Source organism: Phasianus colchicus, chromosome 6 (assembly GCF_987193195.1).
Source record: "Phasianus colchicus chromosome 6, bPhaCol1.hap1.1, whole genome shotgun sequence".
In the NCBI taxonomy this organism is placed as follows: Eukaryota; Metazoa; Chordata; class Aves; order Galliformes; family Phasianidae; genus Phasianus; species Phasianus colchicus.
The window spans coordinates 16,732,169-16,748,116 of record NC_143441.1 but is presented as its reverse complement, the minus strand read 5'-3'; the positions used below and the strand labels follow the sequence as shown (position 1 = coordinate 16,748,116).

General features: G+C 38.1%; 1 protein-coding gene across 9 annotated transcripts in view; it reads left to right on the top strand.

The window, feature by feature from the left end:
* UBE2E1 (ubiquitin conjugating enzyme E2 E1) overlaps positions 1-15,948 on the top strand; it is a 44,826-nt gene that overhangs the window by 22,483 nt on the left and 6,395 nt on the right. For all 9 annotated transcript variants that reach the window (XM_031590224.2, XM_031590223.2, XM_090142574.1 and 6 more), the window contains one exon: positions 14,307-14,439. In XM_031590224.2, coding sequence (XP_031446084.1) covers positions 14,307-14,439 — 133 coding nt within the window. The remainder of the gene's footprint in view (positions 1-14,306; positions 14,440-15,948) is intronic.

Genomic DNA, 15,948 nt, shown 5'->3' with positions numbered 1-15,948 from the left:
TTCTTCTGTTCTTCTGAGTTAGGCTTGCCTACTCAGACTAAAATTTACTTGAATTCTGAGCCTAACAGATATTGTGTTGTCCAGAATTGTACAGCTTGTACATATGCAAAAGTCTTTATCCCTCCATTCTTCCGCATACACATTTGCACATATGTCTTGCATATTTTTGGGTCTGGATATCTTTCTTAAATATGTTGTCCTTTTTCATTCCTCTTTTCCACGTCCCTTTCCATATGAGCTCATCTCAGAAAAGACTGCTATGTGCTGTCTCTGACCAAGTTGCACAGGAGTGCCTATGGAAGTGACCTACAAAGTGAAGAGAAGAATCCAAAGAATTATGAATGATTTATACCACACAGAGCAAGAGCCTCGAAGTTGATTAAACTTAAGTATGCTGTGAGAAGTGAAATCACTGTATTTCTGTAAAGATAGCAGTGATCATAGCAAGCTTTTTACCATGTCTTGGCTTTTTAACAAGTGGCACTTTGAATTATGGAATTAATTCCACGGAGTGGAAAACTATCAGGACTGAAGTAATAAATATGTTAAAAGGTTCGAGTATTGTAGTTGACATTTATGCCTGCAAATCTCAGCAGGGCTTTAGCCATACAGTTCCTGTGTGTTAGGGCCAGGGAGGAGAAATATCTACTTGATATGCAGAACATTTTTTTTTGTTGTTGTTCTTTAATATTTGTAGAGTAGGAAAAGAAAAAAGTAGTTGAGCAGAAGTGTAATAGGAAGAGCACTTAGAAACCCCTGGGCTGTAGCCAAAATATTCAGATTCTCTTTTGGGGAGTTTAGGGAAAGCAACTTGAATACATTATGTGACTTTAAAGGAAAGAACCTTAAGATGTCTCCTGTAGAGGCGTTCAGCTTCTTTTCCAGAGCTTGTATGTGTTCCTTTGTAAGATTCTGCTGTTCTGTAATTATCTTAAAAACTACAGTGAGATTAACAACAGAAGCGAAGCCTGTATGTAAAAATGCTCAGCTGCAGCATCAGTTGATGACAAGCTCTTGAGCTTATCCCTCCATAAAGAACACAACATTCTGTCCTTTTACCTGATGCAGGAGCAGCAAGGGTGCTTTCAAAAGTGTTCCTTGCTGACAATAAATATGACCAAGAGGAATGGTATAATTATGATAGTAATATGTAATAAATACATACTTACTAGTGCCTTCTCCATCAAATTTTGTGTAATGCTGTTCATTTTATTTCAGAAAGAATAACAGAGAAATAGGTAGCTTTTAGAGAGAAGATGGAAATGATTAAAAACAAAACAAAACAAAAAAAAACAACAAAAAAACAACAACTAAAGGAGTTATCATGTGAAGATACAATTATAGCTTACTTCAGATAGTAGACCAAATACTTATTTTCCTTATTTTAATTCTCCAGAGCAAATAGCTGGGAACCTTATTTTCCTCTATCTTCTAATGCAAGAACAAAGAAGGTATATGAAATGTGATGAAAACCTGTGAAATGAGGTTAAAAGATAGATAAACCTAATTTAAAAATTATTTTTCAGAATGAAATTAGACACAGATTCTGTGCTATATTACACTGCTGAAACAGGAATTTAGTAAGTTTCAAAAAGACTCCAATTTTTCTATGGAGGGCAGAAGCAGACACAGCTACCACCTCATTCATAATACTGATTTCAAAAGGGAGCCATAGATGCTTGTTTTTGAGGTTCAGCTCATTACTGACAAGTGTGTTGTTAATGCAAGGAAAGCAGATGAGCTGGAAGGAGACATCAAATGATCATCTCTGCCCATTTAATACTGGAATCCAGCTCACTGGAGATGGAGCATTGGAACAGGTGTGCTTCAGATCTTGTCCAGGCTGATTCCTTTTGATTAGTTCGTAGAGAACAAAGCTCTGTGACAAAAATTGCATTTGACCTGTGATCAAAATCTTTTCAGTAACGCAGCTTTTATTATGCTAATAGCTGGCCTGAGCTTTATTTTAATGTTGCTGAAAAGGGGATAAATGTTTACAGTCGATCTCTTCTTTGTAAATCATGCTATAAAAGTGTGTGTGTGTGTGTGTGTGTGTGTGTGTGTGTGTGTGTGTGTGTGTGTATGTATATGTAGCATGCATATGAGGAGTGTGTGACAAAAGCATCTTTAAGAGTAATATCACAGAATCATTAAAGTGGGAAAAGACCACTAGGATCATCTAGTCCAACCATCAACCCATCACCATCATGCCCACTAATCACCATGTTTCTTGAACACCTCCAAGGACAATGACTCCACTACCTCCCTGGATAGCTTGTTCCAACTCCTCACCACTCTTTCTGAGAAAAAATTCTTCCTATTAAACTTGAACCTCTTCTGGTGCAAATTCAGGCCATTACCTCTCATCTTTCTGATGTTACCTGGGAGAAGAGACTCGCCTCACCTTGCCACAGCCTCCTTTCTGGCAGTTGTAGGGCTATAAGGTTCCCCCTAGCCTCCTCTTCTGCAGACTAACAGTCCCAGTTCCCTCAGCCATTCCCCCATAAGATTTGTGCTCCTGTCACATCGCAGCTTCGTTGCTCTTCTCTGGACACGTTTCAGGGCCTCAATGTCTTTCTTGTACTGAGAGACACAAAACTGATGACAGTCCTCAAAGTGCAGCCTCACCAGTTTTTGTCAGATTAATATTAGCCTCAAATAATTGAGTTTTAAAGGCTAACAGTGTCTTACTCTAGTGTTTAATCTTAAGGTTGACTTTTCCTGATCAAATTCTGTATTTGCAGTATCATTAACTCATAGTTCGCAAGTTCCATGCATGGCATGTAGGGTTCTCTTAATTAAGTCAGTATAAATATATAAATAATTTCAGTATTGGCTGGTTTGCTGCTCTCTTAATGATAATGCTGTTTGGATGATCCACATTTATGATGATTGTGTGCTTATGCGGTCTATTTTACCTTTCTCTGACAAGCTCAGCAGAAGAGAACTATTTTCAGATAGTCTGCCATAATTGGAGAAGAAGTTGTCTCAACATAAGCTTTAACTACATTTGATTAAAAGCCCAGTATAAAAATCTATTGAAGATCTGCTGTAATGAGTATCAACTGCTTTTGGAATTTGTCCATTCTTGCTTATTTAAGAAGAAGCTTTGTGTGTGCTGTAGGGATTTTAATTACTGACCTTTCTGAACTAAAATCTTGACAAAGACACTTAAATAATGAAGAAATCTCTCTTCATTTCTCTTGAAAGTTCAGCTAAGAAAATTTGCTAATGTAATACTACTGTAGATGTATGTATATACTGTAAATGTGTTGCAGTTAGAAAATATTTATTTCACTGAAAGGAATATCCCAAATGCCTTTTAGTGAGGAAATGAAAGTGAATTAAGCTGTAGCAACTGGAAACAAGCCATTTTCCTTAATAGTAGCTTTCTGTTCTTCTGTTGATACGTATGTAAAATCGCATCAAGCATGATTACTAAGGCTGTCAATTTTTCCAGGTTTTTTGCTATATGTTGTTATGTCCATGTCATATTTTTCCCTAATTGTAATCAATATACTCAGTTTTTCTTCTCAGAATTATTTTATTCGGTGTAAATTTAGCTGCAAGTTACACATCTGTGTCAGTTCTAAAGGTTCTGTAGGTGTGCAGCTGAATTTCTGTTGCCATTGGTCAGTGTGGAAGTAGTTACACCGTAACAAAACTGATACACAGCTCCCAGAACACAGGAAGAGTTCTTTGCTAATCTTTTCACTGTTGCTTTAAGGCGTTGCTTATAACAGTGCTCAGGTTAAAAGGTTAGCTGTGTGCAAACTGCTGTCTTACGGATGGTTGTATGGGAGGTGTGTGCTTTCCTTCTTGTGCCTGTATGAAATACAACAAAATCTCACATCAGAATAGCTATAAATTAAATTGCTAATGCTTCCCAATAAAGAAATGTGATTTTTTTGTTGGTTTTTTTGTTTGTTTGTTTTTGTTTTACTAAGTGTTGCTTAAGATCCTTCTCTGAACTTTGTAGATTGCCCAGGGAGTTTGAGAAAAGTCAGTACTTCTGTTGTGCTAGAAAAGTCTCGGGATCCTGAGAACGTACCTCTGAAGTATTAATTAACATCAGTGTTTTCAGCTAATTACAAAGTAACCTTTAGTGTGACACCTTTCTTCATGACAGCAGAAGGTTAAAACTTAACCTAAGAAAGGCAGTGATCAGCTGAAGGAACACGGCTCCTGAGCCAGCTGGGACCAGGCGGGGTGATGAGGATGCCTCAGCCTGGGTTCCCTGGCACAAACCTTCTGCTCGCCTGCTAGAGACCTCCATCCTCAGCACGTCCTGTCAGCCAGGGATGTCCCTCAGCATGCATAGCTGCTGTTAAGGCTTCTCTCTTCACTGGGAGCTGCAGAGGAGTGGAGCATGTGCTGGCTTCTGTGTGTGTGCTTTGTATAAGAGGTGTAAGTGATGTAAAGCATGAAGTTGAAACTCTCTCTGCCTGGCACTTCTTTGCCTTTAATGTTTTCTTACATTCATTAGATGTGTCAAAAATGTAAAGAAATGAAGGCACTGTGAAGTTTAAAAGCCAAAACTGAGAGTGTGACAATAATGGCATTTTTTTGCTTTGGGATGAATTATTTCACATCAATAGCCAAACAGTCTTCTGGAGGAAAAAAAAAAAAAAAAAAAGGTAACTTAACACCAGTTACCTGGACTCTGCAGGATCAGGCCTGGAAGTTAGCACTAGCACTGTACATGTTGTTTAAAGGCATGGCTTAGTCGTCTTGTGGCACCTGATGTGGATTAAGTTTAATGTTCCTAATACAAAGAAATAAACAAACTTGGGAAGGCCACCACAAACGCATGTTCCAGCTATCCTTGTGACAGTGCTATCAAAAAGAAAATCAAAAGCTTGTGTTTTTTAATTGAATTCCTTGAAATATACCTTTATTTCAGTCTTCTGCCCTCAAAGTCTGCTTCAGAATATTTATGTATTACTGCTACAATAAATAATGATTGGCTACTGTGACCTGGTGCATTTGTAACTGTTAACAAGGCCAACTTGCAGTGGTATCTAAACAGTTTTCTGTCTGCTATGTAATTGACTGGCAGCTGTCTATATTAAAGAAAACCTTAAAAAACAGTAAACTTGCATCTCGGATCTCTCAGATAAAAATTTCTAGTCTGTGCATGTTGGCTTGAAACTCAAAGGCAGTGCTGTCATGACTTCTGCTAGGCAACTTCAATAGTAGTTTACAGCTGTGAAAATAAAATAAGTGGTCTGGGCTGTGCAGCATAATTGATACTATTTTTTGTGGTCTTGAGAAGTGTAAGAATTTTTTTTTTTTTGAGTGGTTTGTTCAATTTTGCTTTTGCCACCTGCAGTGCAAGTGCTGTAATCCAAATGCAGTGATCCTGATTTGCTCAGTGAATGACAATGAAAGGAAATGAATGTAAGGAGCTTAGTGTAGATAAAGGAGAAGGGGAAGGCATCCAGATGAGATTTTTCTTTCTCAGTTTCATGTATCGCTAAAATACATCCTTCAAAACATAATGTATTTTAATTAGCAACATAATGTTATCTGTATCACCATTGGTATGCTGATTGGAAGCAATATAATGATGTGAAGCCAAGATAATGTGATGACCTGGTTCTCTAGTTAAGTAATGTTGACTCTGCCTATCCCCGATCTAATGGGGAAGAGACTGTTGGTGTTGATCAGCTGATAGACTGAATGTGTAGCCTTTATTTTTTTTAGGGCAGATTGCTTGCTATAGAGGTAGGTGGTGGGACAGACAAATCAGTTCTACACGTGTACTGCGTGCTCCAGATTTTTTTTTTTTCCTTTGGGTATGTTCTCTTAGTAACTTAAAATTGCATGTAAACTAGCAATCTGAAAAAACCATGTCCTCTGTTCTGAGTGCAGACTTCCAACAGAATTACCATATTTCAGTACAAGGGAAGTGGTAGTGCATCTCTAGTCTGACAGTACAGTGTCTGGCCTCTTTAAAATAACCAATCCTTTCCCATGAAAATATGACAGCTAGTTTGAGGAGACATTTTGGTGAAGCAACAAGAACCATGTCCTTATTAGCCTGAGGAAGTTTGAGAGCCTTGTCTGCTTTCAGTTTTCAGCATTGCGGGGGCTTCTTGCCAAGCATTACATGTCATCTTTAACTTTCTGGGGCCAGTTTTTCCAAGCTGGTTTGTCGTTGTCATCTCTATCTAAGTTATTTAGCATATACTTTTTTTTTTATCTACAGAATTACTGGTTATAATTAGATCTGTTGTGCTAACTGATGATGATAAACTGCAAGGTAACCACCTACTGCATTATCTCAGTTCTGGCTAGGCAGACATAGGAAATAGAATCCTTTTTCTCTTTTTAAAAGGCAAGTGACTTTGGAAGAAAGTGAAGCTTCCAGATCATGTTGGTCCTAACAAAGGAGTTAACTTAGAAATTTTACAATTGGTGCCTGAATATTTATGATGTGCTGTGTTTGTTTGTTTTTTTTCCATCGGTTCCCATGCTGATCTAGATAGGCCTGGAGATGCTTGTGGAAGACAGAAAGACTGATTTAGGTTCCAGCTCAATTCTGGCATGGTGAGGTGTATACTACATTTGAGATTAGTAATACAGAAATCTTGATATTTGTTAGTAGTATTGGTTCTCTTTCATTATGTTTAAATACAGAATTGCCAGTTCAATGCAGGGCAGCCACTGTAAGAGTATGTTTGCTTTACCAAAAAATCAAAATTACAGAAACAAATAGTTGTACTAGTTACATGTCCATACGAACCACCAGAAATATGTTGGAATATGAGGAGGCTTCAAGAAAATAGTGTAATTGTAAAAACACTGCATTTCTGACACTGCCTGTTTTTGCTTACCAATTGTAAATTACACATCTGTGCCACAAATACTAAATTTGGAAATAATGTCTGATGATGTGAAGGAGTTTCTGTCCCCATGTTGGCAGCTAACAGACTAGTGAACAAATGGCAGGAAGGAAACTGTTGTAAAAATAACACAAGGTTAAGTTGGCAGAGCATGGTTTCTACCATCTCATCTTCTTGTCATTTTAAATAACCATTGCTAACTGTTAGGCAAGTCAGATTCTCTTCTGTTCTTTCCAATTTGTCTTGCTATTTCTTGTGCAGGGAATTATTTAATGGGAGATGCAAGGTCAAATACAAGCCAGTGCATTTTAATTTTCTTTTTCTTTTTTTGGTCAAGGTGTCAACCTATAACTATGAGGAAAGTAGAAAAACAGATTTGCATACAATGAAGATAATTTCATTAACTTCTGAAAGTTTGACATTGTCTATATTTGCATACTGTATACAGCAAAGCTGCAGACTTTCTTACAATTTTGGTCCACTTCTCTGTAGTCCTGTTGGACACTTTGAAAATATTCCTATCTGCGGTAGGATGAGCTTCAGTTCTTTGACACAGAGAAGCTAGAAAGAAGGCAGTGCAAAAGAAAATGGAACCCCTTGAGAGCTGAGCAGGCTGGATTTATTGTCAGTTTTGGAACCAATGCTAAATGGATTAATTTTGCTTGAACCTTTTTGAGAGAACTTGCTTCTAAATTGAAGTGATTATTGTTAAACTAAATAGAGCTGCAGCACTCTCCTGAGAATATAATGTCTCTTCCTGACCTCCCTGTTAAGTGAGATTTTATTTCAAATCTTTGAAGCCTGATTTAAAAATTAAACTTTGCATCAAAATTATTCAATTATTTTTATGAAGTAGTTGAGTAGTAACTCCACAGCAATATTTTGCAAAGACTGAAATATTTCAGGTGAACGTCTTAAACATGCAAATATTCCTGAGCATTTATTTTTCTGCTTTAGCTGAAGAGTGAAGTCTTGGCAAGGGTCAGGCTCTTTTGCTTGTTGTGTGATCTTGTTGCCAAGGATTTTATATATATCTATATATAAAAACGTAGTAGTCTTTTTTTCTTTCTTTCCCCAAAGAAATCCCCCTGAAACAGTTTTCCTTGAAGTCTTATAAACCCCCATAACACCTTATCAGCTCCATTATCGGAACTATTTAGTTATTTAGCTTCTTTTTAACCTTGTGAGAACATAATTTGCTGCACAGTTTATCCTCCAGTTTAAGCGTTGTGCAATTTATCTGCAATTTTTCAACCTTCCTCCCCAATTTTACATTAGCCTGGTACTTAAGGGAAAAGCTTTCCCAGATGCTAAAACAGAAATGTTGTGTGTGCTCTTTTGTGTGAGAAACGTGGTGGGACTTGTGAGGTACTTACTGTGAGCAAAAATATTGTGACTGCCATTTTAAATTTAGGATGGTAATTTCAGTGAGTAACAACAAAAAATAATAATATTTACCCATTTGTACTTGAAAACCATGTCCCCAAAGATGCATTAGATGGAGAATTCAGTTTTGATATCACAATTTTGTAGTTGGGATTGCTGCTGCAATAGAATGTTTCATCTTTACTCACTTACCTCTCCTTTCCTTCCTTCACTGCCTTCTTAAGCTTTAATTATAGCCAGCTGCAACTTTTTTCCCCTACTCTTTTTTTCCTCATGTCTCTCAGTGAGTTCATAGGCATTTCATCTATGGTCAGGCCATCATTTTTAGCTAACCTTGGCTGTGTATAGCAACAGTGGGCAACAATGTCGTGCTGGTTCACATATTCACTTGGTAATTCAGTGTGGTACCATTCATTATATGTGGATGCCAAGAAGGGATTTTGTTTTTTTTTTCCTTGTATTTAATTTTTTCAACTAGAAATGGAAACAGTTTTAAATTATATCACCAAAAATTGGCAATAAAATGGATGACCTGGGGTACTTTTTTAACTAGTTCTGTTTTATTTGGTCAGATTTCTTCCTAGTAACTGTGTAGTGCTTAAATGTTTATTTTATAATTGAAAAACATAATGAAGTTGTGTAAAAACAACTTTGTTTTTTGTAAGCACTGTAGCATGCTTAGCCTAGTGGGGTCCGTTCTGTGTATAGAATATCTCAGTACTGCAGTAATAAAAGTTTTATAATGCATTTTATTAGATAAGGCAAATGTAAGTGTTGACAATTTATTTCTAAAATTACTGCTATACATTAATACAGTTTTTCCAATAACTTTATGTTCAGAAGATTAGCTGCTTGCTTTTTTGTTTATCTTTCACATTATTCTTTGGCATTCTCATTTCTAACACAGTTTGCTTAAAGATCTGTAGAGCAGAAATTCTCTGAATGAAGGATTTTGTACAAATGTTTTTCAATGACTATGCTGGACTCTTCATTTGCTTCCTGCCAGACCCCTGTGCCTGCCTGCCCTGCTGCACAAAGATTTTTGCAATCCCAGCCCTGCTGCTCAAAGGCTTCTGCAATCCCAGCATCAGGTTTAACCTGACATTGTAGATTACTGATCCCAGCATGGACCCACATGGTAGACTTCCAGGAAAGGCAGCATTTCCAGCATGGGGGTAGGAATGTGGTAGATTAGGAAGGGAAATCAAAAAGCACCAGAACTTCATGTGAGAGTGTCATGCACCATCTCTATAAATTACCCAGCCAAAACTTGTAGCACATTCTGTGCTTACATCTTCAAGAAGGGGAAAAAAAGAAACAGACCACCTAATGGTCAACTAATTATTTCCTGAAGCTGTCTAATGAGGTGATGAACATTTGACCACTGAGATGTAATTCGCTCCTTCCTTGCTTCTTAGCTACAAAATAAAACAACAACAACAAAAAATAGTAATGTTGCTTTCGCTTTGTAGTGAAGCAGCTTTGGGAATTGTTCATTTCTCTACCACTTTGAATCCCCGTAGGTTGTTGATACGTTTTCATCTTTCTCTTTGAGTTATGTCCTTTGGAAAAGGTAGAGTGAATGGTGTTTTCGGAAGTTGTATTTACTTTCCACAAGTGTGTAACTTCAAAACATTTAGATAATTGCATGAGACCCTTCATATTCAGGGCAGAATAACCTCAAAAATAGAATCCAGAGATACAGATAGTTGGAGTATGAGTTCATGGTTTAATTGTTGTAGTTTTTCATTAGCTACATTTTCATTAGTTATTTACTTCAGCGTACCATGGAATTGTACTTATCATCCTGATGGGAGGCCAGCTCTGGCATTTTAAACTACTTGGCTGAAATTAGTTCCTTTGATAATCAGGTTAATAGCCCAGTGTCTGTAGCATTGCCTGATTTTGATTCATCTGTCACTAACTACACTGATTCACTGTTGTATGTTTTCTTTGTCTCAAAGAAGAGGAACTGGACTATTCATGGGGCTGCTTTTTTTTTTTTTTTTACTGGAGGAAAAGGTTATGTTACCATTTGGTCAGCTCTTAGCAAGGGCTAGGTAGTTTCCAAAAGTTGATGTAAATGGTAGGCCCTTTAAGTCACTTCTTCCTGGGACTTTCCAGGAGAACGTCAACAGTGTGTCTGGGATTGTCATACATGCACTATATGCAGTGAGCACCAGAAGAAAATCTTGCCTTCCCTTTGTGCCATAGGTGCTCTAAGTGATCTGCCCACAAACGCCTGGGTAACTGAGTTTGCGTGTACAAAATATCAGGTTAGCCTCTTGCAATGAGGGCTTGAGGCCGTGGTTGCTTCTGTCCCATGTAACACAAAAAGCCACAGACTGGCTGTTCTTGCAGACTACCCTGTCTGTCACTTCAGCCTTTTCAGTACATGAAAAAGTAGGGGTGTGTGTGTCCTCTTCTTGGACACTGAATTTCTGGGGCAGACTCCTCTGCTTACAATTGCTTTTCTCCCTCTGTATCACAAGGTATCTAAGTATGCAGCTTTCTTAGCTGGGCTTTATTCTGCTCCCTAGCCTATACTGCAGGCATTTCTAATTTACCTGTTTGGTTTCTAAACTGAGAAAGAATGCGACACCTGCCAGCAAAGAAAGGCAGAGCTAGATTTGTTTTTTCCACAGTGACATGAGGCTGGCCGGTGCTTTGCCCAGGCAGGGCTTTGAATTTGGTCTAGTGTGTGCCTAGAGTTTCTCTCTGCCTTGCGTTTACCAGCAAGATTCAGACGGCTGCTTCCAGACTTAGAAAGTTAGAGAGTCCTTGACCAAACGCTACCTTTGCACTGCCTAGTTTCCTATGGACATGGGTTGTAAAGCTGCAGCAGACAAGCTAGCAGCAACCTGGGGATGATCAGGAATAGCTGTCACAGTGAGCACAGTGCAGCTTCACTGAGTGTGTCATTATTTTTCCAGGGAAGAGAGATGCTTGCCTACAGTGTTGTGTAACAATGCCACATGATACTGTAATGATGAGTTGATGTTGTTGTCTTTTTTTTTTTTTTCCTTCCAGTTATATTTTTCAGTTTGCATTGTCAGTCTTTCTCTCATTTCTTTCATTGAAAATGAAGATGTTGTGGGCCATTGAGCTTAATACAGAGTATGTAGCTTGTATTCTCTCATCTTGGAGTGGAAACTATTTTATTTAATCAGTTAAAATTCTGTTCCCAATGGTCATGCATTGGACAGCTTCAAAATGTTGCATTAGTAAATGTGGGCACTTTATTTGAGCAGTGGTGACACACATCAGGGAATGTGGAAGCTGTGCCTGTGAGCCCTGTATCTGTGCATCAGTGAATTTCTTTTTGAAGCAGATAATTGCAAGGATTTAAAACCAAAAAAAAAATCATCTTTAACCTTTGAGAGTTTTTTTAATATCTCTACTGAAAGTTAATGCCACTGCACTTATGCTGTGTTCCATTATCTTTGTGTTTCTGTTAAGACTAGGTTGTCTTGAGCTGCTTGATATTACTTAATCCTTATTTAAACTCAGGCAATATTGCACTCTGAAGCTGACTTGCATTTCCCTGTTTCAGTCTTTCCTTTGTGAGAAATCAATGTTAATATGTAAAAATTGGACATCTACAGCTGTTTCGCTCCGTTAATTGAATTATTAAAAAAAGGAAAAGTAAGCTTAGTACATACTGTTAAAGCTTTCTGATGTCTTACAAAGGTGTTGCACTTTTTTAATACAGAGGTCTAGCAGTATGTTACTTGCATGCAGTGAGAGCTCTAATTGGAAACCTAATAGGATACAAAAGATTTCTAACACCATTGTATTATTTTTAAGTCTATGGGATTTCTTTTATTGACAGTCCTCTGGGTTGAAGCTGGGAATAAAATACAGAAACATTGAAATGTTTCTTATTGGTTCAGAGGGTTGTATTCAGTGCTAATCACGCATCACGTTTCTTGAATGCTGAAGTGCTCCCAATTGGCAGCTTTTGTGATATAAATTCCAGCAGTAAATTGTTGATAACAAAGCTCAAGGACGTGTTCTGTTCAGTAGCTCCATCCTTAGCAGAGGGAGGAGAGGATGATAGCTGGTGCAGTTGGAGTAATGGTGCATGTCAGTAGGTTGCTAATACATAAAGAGGTGATTCCTTGGAATGGTGTCCAAGAGAGTCCTTTTCAGTGAGTTTTCACAGTTAAGCTGTCCTTTTTCAAGAGCTAGAGCTTCCTGTCAAAACATATTGCTATTCCAGCCTATTGCACAAGCGGTAGCTGGAGAGCACTGAGTGCCCTAATATACCGACCTGCACAAAACGGGAGAGTCATTAAGATGGAGCAAGATGCCAGGAGTGGTTGGGATGGGATGGCTTTCCCTTGTATTTAGTACAGATATCGAGCTGTGTTTTGAAGAGAGCAATCTTTCCCCAGCAGATGGTGCAAAGATCCTTTCCTCAGTGAATGGTGCAATGATCCTGTCTCCCTTTACTGCTTCCCTACATACCTCCTGCCCCTGGAAGCATACTGTTAGTCATAGTTTCACTGACGTTGAACTATTTGGCATCAAAATGTTAAGAACTTGTTTGTTTAATCTGAAAATAAAATTCTGGAGAGATTTGATAACAGAGCTAGTTTGTTTTCTCTCCCTTGATTTTTCCCTGCTGTCAAGAAAATGTTCACCAGTACTGCAAAGAGCAGTAAAAAAAAAAAAAACAAAAAAAAAAACCACACCCATGTCTCACATCCCTCTTGTTATGTTTTCGTAATTGTGTGTTTATTTGTGACACTTACTAGCACCTAGCAATTACTCTGGTTGCCTTCATGTTAATCAAATGCGCATTGTCACATATGTACTGAACTTATAACTTATTAGATTGCCTTCCTTCTTGAGTGGTGTTCTCCGTGATTGTTGTAATTGGAAAAGAATCTTTTTGTTTGTTTGTTTGTTTTAATCATTCTGCTTATACTGGCCCTTTGTTTTGTGTTAGGGATGTTAAAATCCAGCCCCTTACAGAACAGGGGGAGAAGAGATTTCTAGAATCATAGACATACATGATGGAGAAAGCTGTGTCAGTACCTCACTGTATGCAAAAGGAATTTTTGGCTCTAGCATCTAGTGATGCTAGATAGATAAAATACTAGATACTAGATGCAAGATGAAATACTCCCCTAGTAGCGCAGGAAGAAAAAGGTAGCAGTGGAGTCCTAAACCATTAATGGCTTTATCGGTTGAGCTGTACTTAGAAATACTCAGACATATGGCACACTGCAGAGTACGGGTGTCTGAGGATCTCAGTAAAATTAATTTTTCAACAAGCAGACACTTGTGTTCAACAACACCTTTAGTTTGTACTGCTCTTTGTGAGCTGCTGGTATCTGGAGAATCTAGGATTAGACAAAGCTGATTTGAAAAAGCAGTGTTTTAATGTGACATGGTTTTAATTCTCCTCACAAAAAGCAGTTTTGTAATACAGGGTCTATGGGATGAGTTTGTTTGGCTTCATTTTAGAAGTCAGTGTGGCAAAATGATACAAGTGTAGAAAATTCTGATATTTAAGGGTACCATCACATATGTATTTCACTTCATTTAATTGCACAATGAGCCATGGTTTAGGAATAATACAGGAACATATTTAATCTTGAACACAAAAGATTAACAGAATCAACATAAACCTGAATTTCCTTAGTATGGTCTTTGATGTGGTATGTGCAGTTATATCAAGGTGGAACTGGTGCAGTCATTTCTGAAATACAGTAGGAATTTGTTTTTTGAAACTTAGACTTTTCTGTTGTGTTGAGATCTTGTAGCTTGTTTAGGAGGAGTTCTGGGCAGTGATGATTTATAAATGTCAGGTGAGTTAAGCTGAAAAACATACACCATCTCTAATTTCTCAGCTTTGTTAAGTTGTCTGAGATGCTTGTGGATCCAGGTAAGATTTCTGAGATTCTGGAAGCGTTCAATTTACTTCAATCATTTTTTCTCCAGGTGGTTTATGAAGTGTAGAACTGAAAACATTCCTTCATGTCATAATTTGTGAGTGGAAGAGGTCATATTTATTTAACTGTGGTAATATTTCTAAACCAGTTTTGCTTTGTTATTTCCTAGTGCTGGCCCCAAAGGTGATAACATCTACGAATGGAGATCGACCATTCTAGGACCTCCAGGCTCTGTCTACGAGGGAGGTGTTTTCTTCCTTGACATCACATTTACACCAGAATATCCTTTCAAGCCTCCAAAGGTAAGAGATCTGTAATTTATATCTTCTGTTACGAAAGTTTGACAAACCATGGAGTAGCAGGCAATATTAATGGGAATGCAGCCCGCGTGAAAGCCAGTTTTGGTTGAGAAGGAGCTTAAGCTCATTTCAGATATTACATTGGTTTCTGCTAACTAATGTTAATAGCTTTTCACTTCGTCCCTACTTTAAAGTCTCTTTTCTTTTTTTGCCTGTTTTTGTTTGTAAGAGATCTTAAACAATTAATTCAAGCATCAGAACAGGTCTGAGAATCTAAAAAGTAAATAAACTTGGGGTGAGGGCAAAGGATACAAATGCAAGTATTTGTACCTCAAAGTACTCAGTTACAATAAGCATTATGGTTTTGTATGTTTGTACTACTCTAAAGCAGCATTTAGTTTTTCTGTTTTGTTGGGTACTTGAATTGTTCACTTACCTGCACAAATTTTTGTGCAGGCATGTTATACTTGTGAAGTTCTTGTATTCCAACATTGTTTTGTTCTAATGCTACAAGGCAAATACCAGTGTAAGTGAATGTTATCTTGTGGTTAACATACTTGGCCAGAGAAAGAGAGTTGGGTTTCAAGGTGGTTGTGGATATGCTTCATGTTTGCCTTGTATTTGAAAGCACTTATGTGTATGTTTAACTTCTTAAAAGTAATTGCAGTGATAAGGTAAACACCAGTGACTGTCTCAGATGACTTTGGTCTAGTCTGTAATAGAAGGGACTTGTTGTCATAGTCCAGGCTCTCAGTGGAGACTAGGCTAGTTGGTTATACTAGCCCTATGAATAACAGAATCATAAAATATCCTGTGTTGGAAGGGACCCACAAGAATCATCAAGTCCAATCCTTGCTCCACAGAAGACTGCTGAAAATTCAAATGATTTTTTAAAGCATTGTCCAAATGCATCCTGAACTCTGACAGGCTTGGGTCCATGACCATGGCCACAGGGAGCCTGTTCGGTGCCTGACCACACTCTCTGGTTTAGAACTGTTTCCCAGTATCCAGTCTTACCCTCCCCTGTTGCAGCTCCATGTCATTCTCCAGGGTCCTATCGCTGTTACCAGAGATCAGTGCCTGCCCCTCTGTTCCGTTATGAGAAAGCCGTAGGCTGCAATGATGTCTCCACTTAGTCTCCTCTGCTCTGGGATGAACAATCCAAAGGACCTCAGTTGCTCCTCATATATCTTGCCCTCTGCACCCTTCACCATCTTTGTAGCCCTTCTTTGGACACTCTCTAGTAATTTAATGTTTTATTGTGGCACCCAAAAGTGCACACAGTACTTGAGGTGAGGCTGCACCAGCACAGAACAGAGTGGGAGGAGGATTCCTTCCCTCAATGTGCGAGTTGTGCTAGCTTCCCAAATGAAGGAAGAAAGTGTTCATCTGTTCTTGCTAGCCTAACTATATAGTTTCTGGTAGTATTAACAGGGCTTTAAATTCCAGCCCTAAGTTAGGGCTCAGATTCACAAGCAGTGTTATCTACCTTCAGACATCACTAAAGGTTTT